The sequence below is a fragment of the Ahaetulla prasina genome, chromosome 4 (genome assembly GCF_028640845.1).
Source record: "Ahaetulla prasina isolate Xishuangbanna chromosome 4, ASM2864084v1, whole genome shotgun sequence".
NCBI classification, from domain to species: domain Eukaryota; kingdom Metazoa; phylum Chordata; class Lepidosauria; order Squamata; family Colubridae; genus Ahaetulla; species Ahaetulla prasina.
The window spans coordinates 42,453,416-42,469,192 of record NC_080542.1 but is presented as its reverse complement, the minus strand read 5'-3'; the positions used below and the strand labels follow the sequence as shown (position 1 = coordinate 42,469,192).

At 41.4% G+C, this 15,777-nt stretch overlaps 1 protein-coding gene across 1 annotated transcript in view; it reads right to left on the bottom strand.

Annotated features, from left to right (window-relative positions):
- LOC131197691 (keratin, type I cytoskeletal 17-like) overlaps positions 1-13,186 on the bottom strand; it is a 54,678-nt gene extending 41,492 nt beyond the window's left edge. The window contains exons 1-4 of the mRNA XM_058182060.1: positions 12,947-13,186; positions 9,104-9,232; positions 3,484-3,566; positions 1,350-1,506 (exon numbers count right to left, since the gene is read on the bottom strand). Coding sequence (XP_058038043.1) covers positions 1,350-1,506; positions 3,484-3,566; positions 9,104-9,232; positions 12,947-13,186 — 609 coding nt within the window. The remainder of the gene's footprint in view (positions 1-1,349; positions 1,507-3,483; positions 3,567-9,103; positions 9,233-12,946) is intronic.
- Between the last annotated feature and the right edge of the window lie 2,591 nt (positions 13,187-15,777).

Below are 15,777 nucleotides of genomic sequence, written 5' to 3'. Positions count from 1 at the left end.
CATGGCATCAGCATTATGAAGGGTCACCATCCATCAAGCAGCTGCCCCCTCTAAGGCCAGGGTGATGACTCGAACTCTTGCCCCCTGGGTTCGGAAGTTTTGGCCGTATTCTTGCATGGATGGGTTGATCATGTTTGCAGAGCCTGCATCATGTAAGGCCTGGCCTCTCCCTCTTATTCAAGAAAGACTCTTGAAACTTAGCATTTCAGAAGGAACCTTTTATTGAATAGAGGTGATAGCAAGGCGAGAAGAAAGCAGGCTCTGAGGGCCCTCAGGCCGTACATTTAGAATAATGGAATTAGAAATCCCTCCCAACAGTCCAATGTGGATTCAGCCAATCCACAGGTGCAAAGATGTTATTGTACTGGCCGCTCTGAGAAAGTGATCAGGGGACTTTCTCAGGGTCATCCTTCTGCCAGTTCTCTAATGATGAAATCCACATGGCCCTCCCTCCCCTTACATTCCCCAAAAATGGAATGCCAGGCCGCTTAGGTGCTTGGCTAGAAGGTATAAATCATTAGATTGCAGGATAGAAGAAAGCAATAAAGTTTAAATGCAATGATAAAGAGGTCCCCCTCTTCCCCCTTGTGGAATGGCAGATTGCCGGATCTGACAATAGTTTACTTTCATTGCTTTTTAATTCCATTTTCCCTCTCACCCATTCTTCCAATCCTACCTCTGAAAAAAGTCTCTATTTTTTGGCTGTTGAGCATGTTAGTCTTATTGTGTTACTTTAGCCCTGCCTAAATATTATAAAATAGAGGTGAACATTTTCAGTAGGCAGCAAATAAATAGAACGTTCAAACTATTTTCATATGGCCCTTTAACAAACCTTATGGAAGGATTTTAAAGTGCCATTCCTTATTACTTAGAAAGTAGGGCTGTGCAACACTTTGGGTTTAAAAGATAGAAGATGCATTGGAGCACATGGAGGCATCAAGTTGCACCTCTCAACAACTCCTTAAAGCAACTGCTTCTTTTCCTAGAATGATGTGGTTGCTTTCTGTAGTAGCAGACCAATCCTGGAAAATATTGCATTTGTTTTAAAGAATTGCCAATAGATAAAATTCTTACATATATTCTGAAGCATCTTTTTTCCTTCAGATTGGAACTTTGTGTACGCCCATTAGGGGGGAAAAGATCCTTTTAACCTGTGTTCCATATTATTGAGATTTAAAACTCAGATATCCTGACAAAAGGAAACAACATGATAAACATTTGTATTCCAGCAGCCATGTAATTTAAAAAACTTCTATTGAAACACTGTGTGGCAACATTGATCCAGTAAGGGTAACTTAACTTAACTTAATATCATGGACAAATTTCACACAGCTTTATACATATTTTACCTCCTTGTGGTTTCTTTTGAGACAGGCCAACTCCTCTTGGAGATTTTCGGCTTGCACCTGCAAGCTAGCTCGACTTGCATTCAATTCTTCTAGGGCTTTACGCAGTCCCCCAAGGTCTCCCTCCAAAGACAGGCGCATGGCTACCTCAGATTCTAGCCTACAAAAGGCAAAAGGATCCATACAGCACATTTCTAGCTTTGGTTCTTGATGGCTACATAACTGAGGACATCAAATGCTTTTTTTTCCAATTCAATTGTATAGAATGTGAAAGATGTGTGTTTCTGTTCTATTTATATTGTTTTCTTATGTATGATGTACACCGAAGATGGCATTTAATTTCGTTATATGAGGTGCAGTGATAATAGAGTAAACTAACACTGTTGGGGTCAAGGATGTAGGCCTTCAAGCAACAAACAATGGTCCTGTACATATCTCCTCCAGTTAATCTCTCTTGGCTTGAGTTCAGAAGATATTAGATCCAGGGACAATTAAAAAGACAAGGAAGTCTAAATTTTATTGCCAGTCTGAGCTTCTGCCTCATGTTTTCTCTGTTTCCCAAGCTTAAAGCATACTTCAATTTTTCTAACTCTTTCTTTATATTGTACAATATAGAGGGTCATATCTATAGGAAAAAAGCTATAAAATATATAAAGTCTTCTTAAGTCCAATTTCTCATGGAAATCATGTCACATTAGATGTCCATAGAACATGCAGAAATCAAGATTTCTTAACAATTATAAATATAATGCCAAATTTAGTTCCGGTTTGCATATCCAATCAGTATTAGCAGATCTCAAAAGCCAATACACAGAAAGAGAGAGGAAGGAAAAGGAAAACATTAACTGAAATGTATCAGCAATTATTTTTCTTAAAGTCTCCAAAAATATTGAAGAATTGGATTGGAACAAAAATTTATTTAAATAACAGTAGATTTACAAACAAAAGTTTTTGGAATGAGTTATATTTAATACTAGACTATCTGACCACAGGGTCATCATTTCAGAGGTATTTCTTTACCAGATTCTTCAATACCTACAATTTTAATATACTTGAAAACTTCTTAAAAATACAGCGAGATATATAGAGATGTATCTGCTCTGAAAATAGCCCATGTTGAACAGTATAGCACAGTCAAGCATCAGAAGTTAACCATGGGGAACATTTTCTGACATTTTGCATTGTGTCATAAAATGCTTTATAAAATTTGACAATTCCACGTGAGTCATGGGTCCCAGATTCTGGATGCATTCTGTAAATTAGTTCTTTTGGGTTAACTTGGTTAAAAAGGTTTTGCCCTGTGATGCACTGTTTCAGCCAGTTACAGACAAGAGAGTTTAGTATATAGCTCTTGCAAACTCCAGTCCACCCTTTATGAACAGACTAGAATTAAATGGATATGAAGTCCCAAGCATGACACTTAGGTTCACCTGTGTGCTTATGCACACTCTATACCTCCCACTAGGCTTTATCTGATTTATGCTTTATAATCTCAAATACACACTTGTACATCTTCTCTTAGCATTCTTTTTTTCTGAAAAGTATATACAGTGCTTGAATCCCAAGAATAACTATATTGTAATCAACATATAAAAGAGGTGTGAAACTGGCTGATTTGTTTTCAAATGCGAACATCCCGCATAGAATTGTAATCAGTAATTTGAGTGAGTCATCTTAATTTTAATTCTTTCTTGTTGGTGATAGCTTTTCAATATTAAATTTTTCTTTAAGGGCACCGCTAATCTATCACATTAATGCGTTGACCTCTGTCTGTGAGTTGGTAGAAAAGTATGACACCATCAATGATAAATGATAACTGACTAAGGAAAAAATCCTATCTAGTTATCATTTCACAAATTCCTTTTTGCAGCCTGTTTAGCCAGCATTCCAGGCTTTTGCTTGTTATAATAGCTGCTCACATAGAGGAGAAAAAAATGTATCATGTTTTTACCTTGTACCTGTTACGTAAATTGTTTTAAGAAAATCATTTAATATTTGCATAATGTCAGGATGCCAACAAATAAAAACACAGGTACAGGGCTAATTTTTTTTTTTAAGTCAGGAAACCTACTGTGAAACAAATATGGTTATATGTGTGATGAAAAAGTAAAGGACAACACCGATTAACTAAACTTACTTCACCCTGAAATCATCAGAAGCAAGTCTGGCATTATCGATCTGTAAAAGCAGTCCAGCATTTTTCAAAGTCTCCGCCTGAATCTATGGGGAAAAAATGGGGAGGTAGATTTCAAAACATCATCACAGAGAATACCATTTAGCAAGGAAATTGTTAAATATACTAATTATTCAATTCTGAATAATATTAGTGCAGGACTCCAAGATAAGAGATGGGTGCAATATTTGATTCATGTTTCTTTAATTAATTTAGGATATGGTATCTATAGATGTCATGCAATCACTGACGTACAACACTAATAAAATACATTATACATACAAATACAAATATAAGTTTCAGTAAAGTACTAGCATAGAGGTGAATGTGAAGATTTCCTCTTCCTGACTCTAGGGGGAAGTGCTCCATTTCTTAGTTAAGGAGCCAGCATTGTCCAAAGACACTTCAGTGCTCATGTGGCCAATATAACTGAGACCCATGGAATGCTGTTACTTTCCCACCGAAGTGGTACCTATTTATCTACTCGCATTTGCATGCTTTCAAACTGCTAGGTTGAGAGGAACCAGGGCAAGTAACAGATGTTCAACTTGTTATATAGCACTTAAATCTTGAATCTGGCCTGACAAGTTCAGTTTCTTTAACCTCTGAGCCATCGGACAATACAATAGATAAAATATTAAATTAGGGTAAAACCATGGTAAAATTGCCATGATATGATGCCACATAATTGTAATAGCATAGATATTACCACTCAATATGTAAGGAAGCTAACCATCTAACTGCTTCTGATTTGGCTGCGATGAGATCATCCCAGGTGCCTTGAAATTTCCTGAGGAAACATTCTCAAAGTATATGCATTATCATTTGTTCTGGTGCACTACAGTCAACATGCGGACTCTTGACAATTCCCCACTTAAAGACTTTTCGTCTTAGTTCTGGTGAAGGCCTGTCCTGATTCTGTTCTGGTGCTTCCATATTTTTCAGGGCAACTGTATTCTTGGGAGTGGTTTGATCTACTTCACCTATTTGGTTATCGTTACTAAAGGTTGCCCCTTATGATCACAATTCTTCATCTAGATCATGACTCTGATAAGTTATCCTGAATTGGTTTCCTAGACTTGTGCCTGGTGAGAGGCAAGTCTATTTTTATTTATTTATTTAATCAAATTTTTATACCGCCCTATCTCCCGAAGGACTCAGGGCGGTTTACAGCCCGATAAAAATACAAATATAATACAAGATAAAACACTAATTAAAAAACTTATTTAAATAGGCCAAAATTTAAAATTACAATTAAAATGATAAAACCCCATTAAAATTAAATTTAAAATTAAAATTCTAGTCCAGTCCTGCACAAATAAATAGATGTGTTTTAAGCTCGCGGCGGAAGGTTCGAAGGTCAGGAAGTTGACGGAGTCCTGGGGGAAGTTCATTCCAGAGGGTGGGAGCCCCCACAGAGAAGGCCCTTCCCCTGGGTGTCGCCAGTCGGCACTGTCTGGCTGACGGCACCCTAAGGAGTCGGTGGGAGGCAATCGGTGGCAGCAGACGGTCCCGTAAGTAGCCCGGCCCTAAGCCATGGAGCGCTTTGAAGATAGTTACCAAAACCTTGAAGCGCACCCGGAAGGCCACAGGCAGCCAGTGCAGTCTGCGCAGGAGTGGTGTCACATGGGAGCCACGAGGGGCTCCCTCTATCACCCGCGCAGCCGCATTCTGGACTAACTGGAGCCTCCGGGTGCTCCTCAAGGGAAGCCCCATGTAGAGAGCATTGCAGTAATCCAGGCGAGATGTCACGAGAGCATGAGTGACCGTGCATAGGGCATTCCGGTCCAGGAAGGGGCGCAACTGGCGAACCAGGCGAACCTGGTAAAAAGCTCTCCTGGAGACGGCCGTCAAATGATCTTCAAAGGACAGCCGTCCATCCAGGACAACGCCCAAGTTGCGCACCCTTTCCATTGGGGCCAATGACTCGCCCCCAACAGTCAGCCGCAATTGCAGCTGACTGTACCGGGTGCCAGCATCCACAACCACTCTGTCTTGGAGGGATTGAGCTTGAGCCTGTTTCTCCCCATTCTCCAAGCACTGGGACAGCACTTCGACAGCTTCGTTGGGGTGGCCTGGTGTGGAAAAGTACAGCTGAGTATCATCAGCGTACAGTTGGTAACTCACACCGAAACCACTGATGATCTCACCCAGTGGCTTCATATAGATGTTGAACAGGAGGGGGCGAGAGAATCGACCCCTGCGGCACCCCACAAGTGAGGTGCTTTGGGGTCGACCTCTGCCCTCCCGTCAACACCGTCTGCGACCAATCAGAGAGATAGGAGGAGAACCACCGATAAACAGTGCCTCCCACTCCCAATCCGTCCAACCGGTGCAGCAGGATACCATGGTCGATGGTATCAAAAGCTGCTGAGAGGTCTAATAGGACCAAGGCAGAGGAATAACCCCTATCCCTGGCCCTTCAGAGATCATCAACCAACGTGACCAAAGCCGTCTCCGTGCTGTATCCGGGCCGGAAGCCGGACTGGAATGGGTCTAGATAGACAGTTTCATCCAGGTACCGGGGTAATTGACGTGCCACCACACTCTCTACAACCTTTGCCACAAAGCGAAGGTTGGAGACCGGACGATAATTACCTAAAACAGCTGGGTCCAGGGAAGGCTTCTTGAGGAGGGGTCTCACCATCGCCTCTTTCAAGGCGGCAGGAAAGACGCCCTCCAACAAGGAAGCATTCGTAATCCCCTGGAGCCAGCCTCGTGTCACCTCCTGTGTGGCCAGCACCAACCAGGAGGGGCACGGGTCCAGTAAACATGTGGTGGCATTCAACCTCCCCAATAACCTGTCCATGTCCTCAGGAGCCACAGGGTCAAACTCATCCCAAACAGTCTCAACAAGACAGCTCTCCAACCTCTCGTCTGGATCCACCCAATTTTGATCCAAGCCCTCCCGAAGCTGAATGATTTTATCGTTTAGATAACCACTAAACTCCTCGGCACGTCCCTGTAACGGGTCATCCCGCTCTCCCTGATGAAGGAGAGAGTGAGTCACCCGAAACAGGGCGGCCGGGCGGTTATCTGCCGACGCAATGAGGGAGGAGACGTAGCAACATCTCGCTTCCCTCAGTACCACTAGGTAGGTCCTATTATATGCCCTAACTAGTGTCCGATCAGCCTCGGAACGACTGGACCTCCAGGAACTCTCTAGGCGTCTTCTCCGGCATTTCATCTCCCTCAGCCCCTCGAAAAACCAAGGGGCCAGTTGAGACCTGCGCCGGGTCAGAGGCCGCAAAGGCACGACACGGTCTAGAGCGCCGGCCGTGGCAAGTTCCCAAGCCACAACTAGTTCTTCAGCCGAGCCGTGAGCCAGACCCTCAGGAAACGGCCCAAGCTCCGTCCGGAACCTCTCCGGGTCCATCAGGCACCTGGGACTGAACCATCATATTGGTTCCGTCTCCCTGCGACGTTGAGCGGCGGTCCGAAAGTCTAGACGAAGGAGAGAGTGATCTGACCATGACAAAGGTTCAGTGACTAAATCTCTCAAGTCCAGATCCTTCAACCACTGTCCAGAGATAAAAATCAAATCCAGCATGCCTCCCCCAATGTGAGTAGGGCCATCAACTACTTGAGTCAGATCCAAGGCCGTCATGGAAGCCATGAACTCCTGAGCTACTGTCGATGACATGCCGGCCGATGGCAAGTTAAAGTCCCCCATGACCATAAGTCTAGGGGTCTCAACTGCCACTCCAGCAAGCACCTCCAGAAGCTCGGGCAGGGCTGCTGTCATGCAGCAAGGAGCCAGGTACGTGACCAGCAAGCCCATCTGACACCTATGACCCCACCTCACAAAGAGGGATTCACAGCCGGTAATCTGAGGCACAGTGGTCTCCCTCGGCTCTAGACTTTCTTTAATAACAACCGCCACCCACCCCCCACCCCTACCTTGGGCCCTCGGTTGATGAAATGCTCGGAAAACCAGTGGGTACATTTCCACAAGGGGCACGCCCCCCTCTGTGCCCAACCAGGTTTCCGTAACGCCCATAAGGTCCGCGGCACCCCCGTGAATAAGATCACAGATTAGAGGGGCCTTATTGGCCACGGACCGTGCATTGCACAACATCAACCGGAGGCCCAGGCTCTGAGGGTCTTGACCATCTGGGGAACGGGAGAAGTCTGAGGGATCGGGGCACGTGATCGCCTTCACACATCGAGCACACGCCCCCAAAAAACGATACAAGCCCTCACTTCCGCCATATCTGCCCCTCCCACTAACCATACATATAGGACCACCCTCACTACAAGGAATGCAATCCTCCCCCATAACCTTCGAATCTATTAAACCACTGCCACGAGCACATGCAGGAACTGGTCTCCCCCCCGACGGGTTACCCTCCCTCCCCTTAAAAATTCCCTCTCTAAAAAACCCCACAAGCTCTTCTTTTTCCCATGCCACCTCTGTGGGTCCCCAAACCCGTCATGGAGGCCGGCTCTCGATAATGTGGAGGGCCATTCCTGCAAGACAGGGACACCTTGCAGGCGCAAGAGTTCACAAGAAGTGTAGTGCATAGCAACTGAAGATAAAAATCGGCAATATAGAGGCTCCATCTCCGGGTGGCAGAATGATAACGGATGATACTAGTCCAGAATGAGGACGGGCATAGAATGGAAACATAAAATGACAGTCTAGATGGTAATCTGTCCGGTGCCTAGTCCAAAACATCCTGGGACAGGGGATGGGGGGGATGGTACTCCGGTCGCTGGCAGTGTCTTCCTCTGTCCCCAAGCAAATCTCTTACCTACTCCTAAAGAGTCCTAATAGAACCAATAACGGCCATAAAGATCCCAAAAGGCTGAGGAGAGGCATGGATGATATTATCACAGTCAAAGACTGGCTATAGGGGAACAAATCAGGAATGCCTCCGTCATCTCCCCGCAGTCCTCCAACAACCACCTTCAAACATGTTATGTCTACTATGTCTACTATGTTATGATTGGAAGATCTCTAGGAGTCAATGGCCAGTATCTTATTCCATTCTCAAACTGTCTGTTGCTGTTGCCTGAAATCAGGAAGGGCGATGCTAGAAAGAATATGGAACCATGAGAGTGGTGTAGATTTTAGGATTCCAGATATTATTCTCATTGTGTCATTAAGATAAACAAAACATAGAAATGCACATTCATTTTTTATTTTATTTTTTTAGATTTCTAGAAAATAAAGTAGAATTCAATATTTCTAGAAACTACAGGAAGTTTATATCAGCACCTCTTGGTACTTTCCTCTGAACACAGCTTTATGACACTCCAAGTAATTTTGTGAGAGAGATAAAGCCACCAACTCAGGAAACAAATGTTGAGAGACAGAAATTGAAATAATCTCAGATGCCACATGGCCAGTTCTTTGCTCTGAAGTTTCCACCTTCAGTTGCAGTGCAAGACAACATAGTGTGACTGGTGTAAAATAAAATATGTGTTCAACTTCCATATATAGAATGTGAAGACATCATCTTGATCTCTTCCTCAAAAACAAAATATTTCAAGATGGTCCTGTCTCAGGTCACTAATACATCCTATGTTGAAGTATAGATGCATGACAGGAAAAAAAGAGAAAAAACATGTGACATAATACCTCAGACTTTAGCTGGGTCATGGCATTGAAATAGGCACTCATATCATGGGTACCAGTTGATGCTCGTTTTGTGTAGAAGTCTTGGATGTTCTGCTCCAGTTGCATGTTAGATTTCTCAAGGGACAGCACCTTGTTTTAAGGAAAAGAAAATGAAACTGAATTAAAATATCAGAATAAATAACAGCTTGCGGAATCCTAAAATCTCTAGATGTGCTTTGGCTATTTGACTTTAAGTATCATCATCAGAAGGGACTTCTATCAGCTTTGGACAGATAGATAGATAGATAGATAGATAGATAGATAGATAGATAGATAGATAGATAGATAGATAGATAGATAGATAAATAGATAACTTGACAGACCTATAGACAGACTTGAATGAGTAATTGACTTCCCTAACTGGTGCCCTCAGACTTCCAGAACCCCTCATTCATATGGCCAATGTCAACGATTAGATTTGAAAGATTGAATGAAGGGCAGAAGAAAATCAGCCCCTCCTTCCTCCTGCAATTCCTTCTTTCCTTGATCACACCTTTAATAGACTATACATTCTTAGAACTGGCAGTTCCTCGTTACATAGCATTTTCTCAAGTCATTGAACTATTGTTGTGTGGCTGTAGTTGTAAGAGAACAGGCTTTATTTTCCCTCAGCAATGGCTGAATGATGCCATCAGAAGTCCTCACCCTGGAAATGGCTTTATTCAGGTTGATAGGAATACAGAGTACAGAGAGGGAGGGAAAAAGTAAGAGAAATAGACCATAATCCTACACTTATCTATTGACCAATCCTAGGGTTGGTTCCAGTCTGAAATTTGGATGTAGAAAGAATGATAAGGGAATACTTCTGTCTTTTTGAAATCACCAAAGAAAACAGAATAGTAGAGCATGAAAACTAGATGTCTTCAAAAGTTATATTGGCAGAATCCACTAGGATAGTGATGACTAACCTTTTCCAGATCAAGTGCCCAATGCTCACGCAGCTCTGCCCCCGTGTGCCTGCACACAAGGCCCTCTGCATATGCCCTGCCCCCGTGCATGCACACTGAGAGTCCCACACATGCCCCGCGAATCCGTGGCAGAGACCCAAAGATCAGCTGGCTGGTGGGTGGCATTTGTGCATGTGCAGCGGAGCTGAACTGGGGTGACGGTTTGCATGCCATCTCTGGCATGCGTGCCGTAGGTTCGCCATCATGGCATTAGGACATTTCCTGAATGATTGAGAATTTAGAAAGATGCAACTTGAAAATCTTTAGAAAGTACTAGATGGGGAAAGTTATTGGAAGCTTATTTGCATAGTTGCATCTATATTGTATTTAAATTAATGAAAGTGGTGTAATACCACTCTTGGTTAAACACATGGTCACTACAATGGAAGGAATTGGAACTATTTCTGTTCTGCTCTGCTATGTCTTGCTTTGTCTCAAGTCTGAAAAGAAAAGTCATTTTAATTTATCCTTACAAATATGATCCCATGTTCTCATTATTTATTTATTTATTTTGTCACAACAATATATATAGGTATCATACAAAAGATTATATAGTATATAAACATATATATAAGTAATATAGGGCCGTGGTGGCTCAGGCTGTAAGATAGCCTGTTATTAAAACACAGCAGCCTGCAATTACTGCAGGCTCGAATCCCACCAGGCCCAAGGTTGACTCAGCCTTCCATCCTTTATAAGGTAGGTAAAATGAGGACCCAGATTGTTGGGGGGGGGCAATAAATTGACTTTGTAAATATACAAATAGAATGAGACTATTGCCTTACACACTGTAAGCCGCCCTGAGTCTTCGGAGAAGGGCGGGATATAAATGTAAATAAAGAAAAAAATATTAGGAAGTATAAGCATATATATATAGAAGAAGAAGAAGAAGAAAAACAGTAGTACAGGAATGGTAGGCACGTTAGTGCTCTTATGCACGCCCCTCTTAGGAATGGGGTGAGGTCAATACTAAAAAGTTTTTGGTTAAAGCTTTTGGGATTATGGGAAGAGACCACAGAATCAGATGAAGTGTTCCAAGCACTGATGATTCTGTTACAGAAGTCATATATATATATATGTATGTATGTATATATATATATATATATATATATATATATATATATATATATATATATATATATATATATATATAGAGAGAGAGAAGAGAGAGAGAGAGAGAGAGAGAGAGAGAGAGAGATTGATTGATATATATTGATATATATAGAGAGAGAGAGATTGATTGATATATATATATTGCTTCGATATATATATATATATATATATATATGTATGTATGTATATATGTATATATATATATATATATATATATATATATATATATGTATATGTATGTATGTATGTATGTATGTATATATATGTATATGTATATGTATATGTATATATATATATATCTCAATATGAGATGGTGGATTTACAATCTATTCAGTTGTTTCTCTGCTGGAGGATTAGCTATACTTCAAAATCCTCTATTTTCTCTGTTAAACATTCTGGGTTAATTATTGTCTCTTCTAAACCCGTGTTTAGAATTATAGCTCTTAAAGAGGCTCATAAATTGAGAGGAATGTCAAGAGATAAAGACAGAAGTTGTAGAAAAGTAAAACAAGAGATTCTAATAGACAGGGAATATCATCTCCATGGTGAGAGGACAATTCTATCCTAGGTTTTGTCATGCTAATGACACATTGCATCAAAATTCAATCAATGTTTCTGTGATACCAAAGATATGAAGTTCAGGGAAAATTATACCTTGCCTACTCCATTTCCATCCCAAAAAAAGATGGTGTATCAGGCCATTTAAAATAAAAATCACTGACCATTGTAAATAACCTACAATTAATCATTTCCTTGCTAACTTCCAAATCATTTGAATTTAGTGCGTCACTTATAACTTTCTGCAGTATAAAGCAAAGAAAATAAATCTTACATAACTAAAGCATTTTACCACAAAAATCAGTAAAACACAGGCCATAATCTCTTATAGAAATATATTTATTTATCGTTAGTCCATAAGCTCAAATAATTATCACTGTGCTGTGTTCTGGAGTACACAAGATGAGGTTTTCTAATGGAAGGTAGAAGATTTGAGGTTGACAGCAGATATGAGGGGTGGAGATTGCTGTAGAGCACCATGAAATATGATTTTACTGTTAATACTCCTGTCTTCTTTTTCTGTTTAATTTTTATGTTGCGAACTTCTCCGGGTTATATGCCCCCCAATCTCATATAAAAAAAAAATAAGTAATTTTTTTTTAAAAAGCAGATCAGAATGCTTCAAGAAAAAAAAGAACTATTATGCCCTCCCAGGGTCCCAGTGTAGATCAGGCACTTTATATTTTGTTTTGAAGTATATTACTAATTAAGGTGCACTCAAAAAATCTTGACCCTTACTCAGCTTTGTAGGATTAATCCCTAGGTATTCACCAGTGTGCTTGAAAGCCATGAATAGACAGAACACCGATGACAGAAACAAAGAAAATTCTTGGCTTTTGACTCCATTTTCTTCTTCCTCTTATCCTCTCAAATCATACCCTTCTGTAATTTTCTATCAAACATTGTCTTCCTTGGGTAGAGGAAGGGATGTCAGTTAATAATTCATCTAAACATTTATCAACATCTTTACTTTAGCACTGAATAATTGGAAAGATCCCACGTGTATCTTTCTTCCAGAAAAAAAAAAAGCTAGAATGTTTGTCACTTAGACAAACATCTTCTTTGTCAAGTAGCGGTCTTATATTCTCCCATATTGCACAAACATGCCCCAAAGACAGAGGTAGACATACCTTTATAGTATTTTTCTCTGACATTGCCATTAGGAAAATATTATCTGATTACTCACTTTGTCTAGGTAGGCAGCCAGGCGGTCATTCAGATTTTTCATGGTGCCCTTTTCATTCATGTACAGAATATTTGTGTCCATAAATGCCTGCCCATCACTATATGACAGTCCAGCCATGCCCCCAATAACCCTGTGGATACTTGGCACTGCCTGAGAACTGCCTAAGGCAAGCAGGCGTCTTCCCCTGGATCCCTGCATGCTTCCAGACGACATACTATGGGTGGAAAAAGTAGTAGGCATGGTTTCACCTGCAGAAGCAGTGCAAAACAGAAGAGTAAAAGCAAAGGAAATCTTTCAGAGTCTCCTTATATAGGCAAGTTAAGAGCAAAACTAATCTTTAGCCTTCCCCTTACTGGACTGTCTGGTTGTACCTCATGATAACATGAAGAAAAGAGTTTGTTTTGGAAACCAAGCCCAAGGTCGTTCCTCCCTTCCCCCTCATCCTTGAGGCTAGTTTGCAGTGCCATTGCAAGATCTCAACCCACCTCACCAAAATAACACCAAACTGAATGTTTACGCCGGCCCTACAGTTCCCAAGCCAAATAAGCACAATGATTTAAAAATATAATAATAATGGAAGGAAAAGAAATGTTCCAAATAGGTGGGGAATAATTCCATAAAAATGAAAGTTTAGTAAGAAATACAGGGGGGAGGGTTTCATGAGAGCTCTTGTTATGGAATTACTATGATTCAGTCACTCAGATTTATAATAATAATAACAGAGAGGGAAGTGACCTTCGAGGACTTTTAGTCCAACCTCCTGCCTAGGCAGAAATTCCTACACCACTTCAGACAAATGGTTATTCAACATTTTAAAAAATTCTACTTTTTATACTTGTCCTTTTTGTCTTTCGATTTTATGGAGGAACCACATGATACTGGCATGCATCTGTAGTACACCCACATTTTCTCATTGCTGCTTCTACAGTTTCCTTACTAGAGAAAATTCCTCCCTTTTGCAGAACTAATATTCTTTATAAGTATACTTGGCCTTAATGTCCCTAATCTAGGCAAATTTAAATTCTTAAATTATTGTACCAGCATTTTAATCTCTCCTTTTTTGGGGAAAAAAAAGGCCCCAATAGATCTTTATACTTTCTCATCCAGTTACCTTTTGAAAATAGCACCTTTGGAACAACCATGACCTGGATGATTGAAAATCACCATAGACATTTAGTCCTATAGTTCTAATTAACCAATTTTTCTTTTTCCCCCATTCCCTATATATCTGAAATATAAATTGAATTAATATTCTATTACCGTATATACTCGAGTATAAGCCGAGTTTTTCAGCACATTTTTTGTGCTGAAAAACGTCCCCTCGGCTTATACTCGGGTCTATACGGCTTATACTCGAGTTTTTTTTTTTTTTAAGCCCCTCGGCTTATACTCGAGTATATACGGCTTATACTCGAGGTTTTTTTTTTCTTTTTTTCACATTTTACCGGACTGAAGCCCTGCCGGTGCAGTGAGAGGGCGGGGCGGAGGAGCCGCCAGCCTTCTCAGCTGAGGGAGGGAGGGTTTCCCCAACCGGTAGGTGCCTCATTTCCCACCCTCGGCTTATACTCGAGTCCCCAGTTTACCCCAGTTTTTGGGGTAAAATTGGGGACCTCGGCTTATACTCGGATCGGCTTATATTCGAGTATATACGGTAATCTATTTTAGTGCACTGAAATACTAATTAGGGAATTGATCCTTAAATGCTGCTATGCAAACATCATTTTTAAATTCTATGAAAAAATAATTTACAGTTCACCCATCCTGGTGAATATTTTTGTTGATTCCCCCATTCCTGTTCCCTCAGACGGGATCTCATCATCTTTCCTTTGTTGCACAATACAATTCTAGCTGCAGTTAGTATATGCAGAATCAAGTATATAGTCTTTTTATCGTATTTTTTTGGTAGAATGTCCAACAAAATATCTCTGGCTTCAGATCTATATGTTGTTTTATCATTATTTCCAGCCTTGTGTGTATTTTTATGCAGTATTTTCTTGCTTTTGGGCATGTCTACCACATATGGTAATATTTATTTATTTATTTATTTATTCATTCATTCATTCATTCATTCATTCATTCATTCATTCATTCATTCATTTATTTAATTATTATTTTGATTTCTATACCACCCTTCTCCCAAAGGACTCAGGGCGGTTTACAGCCAGATAAAACAACAGATACAAAAATGAAAAACAAATTTAAAAAACTAATTCAAATTTGGCTGAGCACTGTAAAAATCCAATAAAAACCCCCATTAAAAACTATTAGGCCAGTCCTGCGTGATGGAACAGAAACGTCTTCAGCTCGTCCGGAGGTCAGGGAGTTGGCATAACCCTGGAGGTAGCTCATTCCAGAGGGCTGGAGCCCCCACAGAGAAGGCCCTCCCCCTGGGGATCGCCAGCCGACATTGTCTGGCCGACGGCACCCTGAGGAGACCCTCCCTATGGGAGCACACTGGTCGATGGGAGGCCACCGGTATCAGCAGGCGATCCCGTAAATAACCCGGTCCTATGCTATGGAGCACTTTAAAGGTGGTAACCAACACCTTGAATTGCACCCAGAAGACCACCGGAAGCCAGTGCAGCCTGCGCAGGAGAGGTGTTATATGGAGCCTTGAGTTGCTCCCTCTATCACCCATGTGGCCGCATTCTGAACCAGTTGGAGCCTCTGGGAGCCTCATGTAGAGAGCGTTGCAGTAGTCCAGGCGGGAAGTGATGAGGGCATGGTGACTGTGCATAGGGAATCCCGGTCTAAGAAGGGACACAATTGGCGTATCAGGCGAACCTGATAAAAAGCTCCTCTGGCGACAGCCGTGCATCCAGAAGGACACC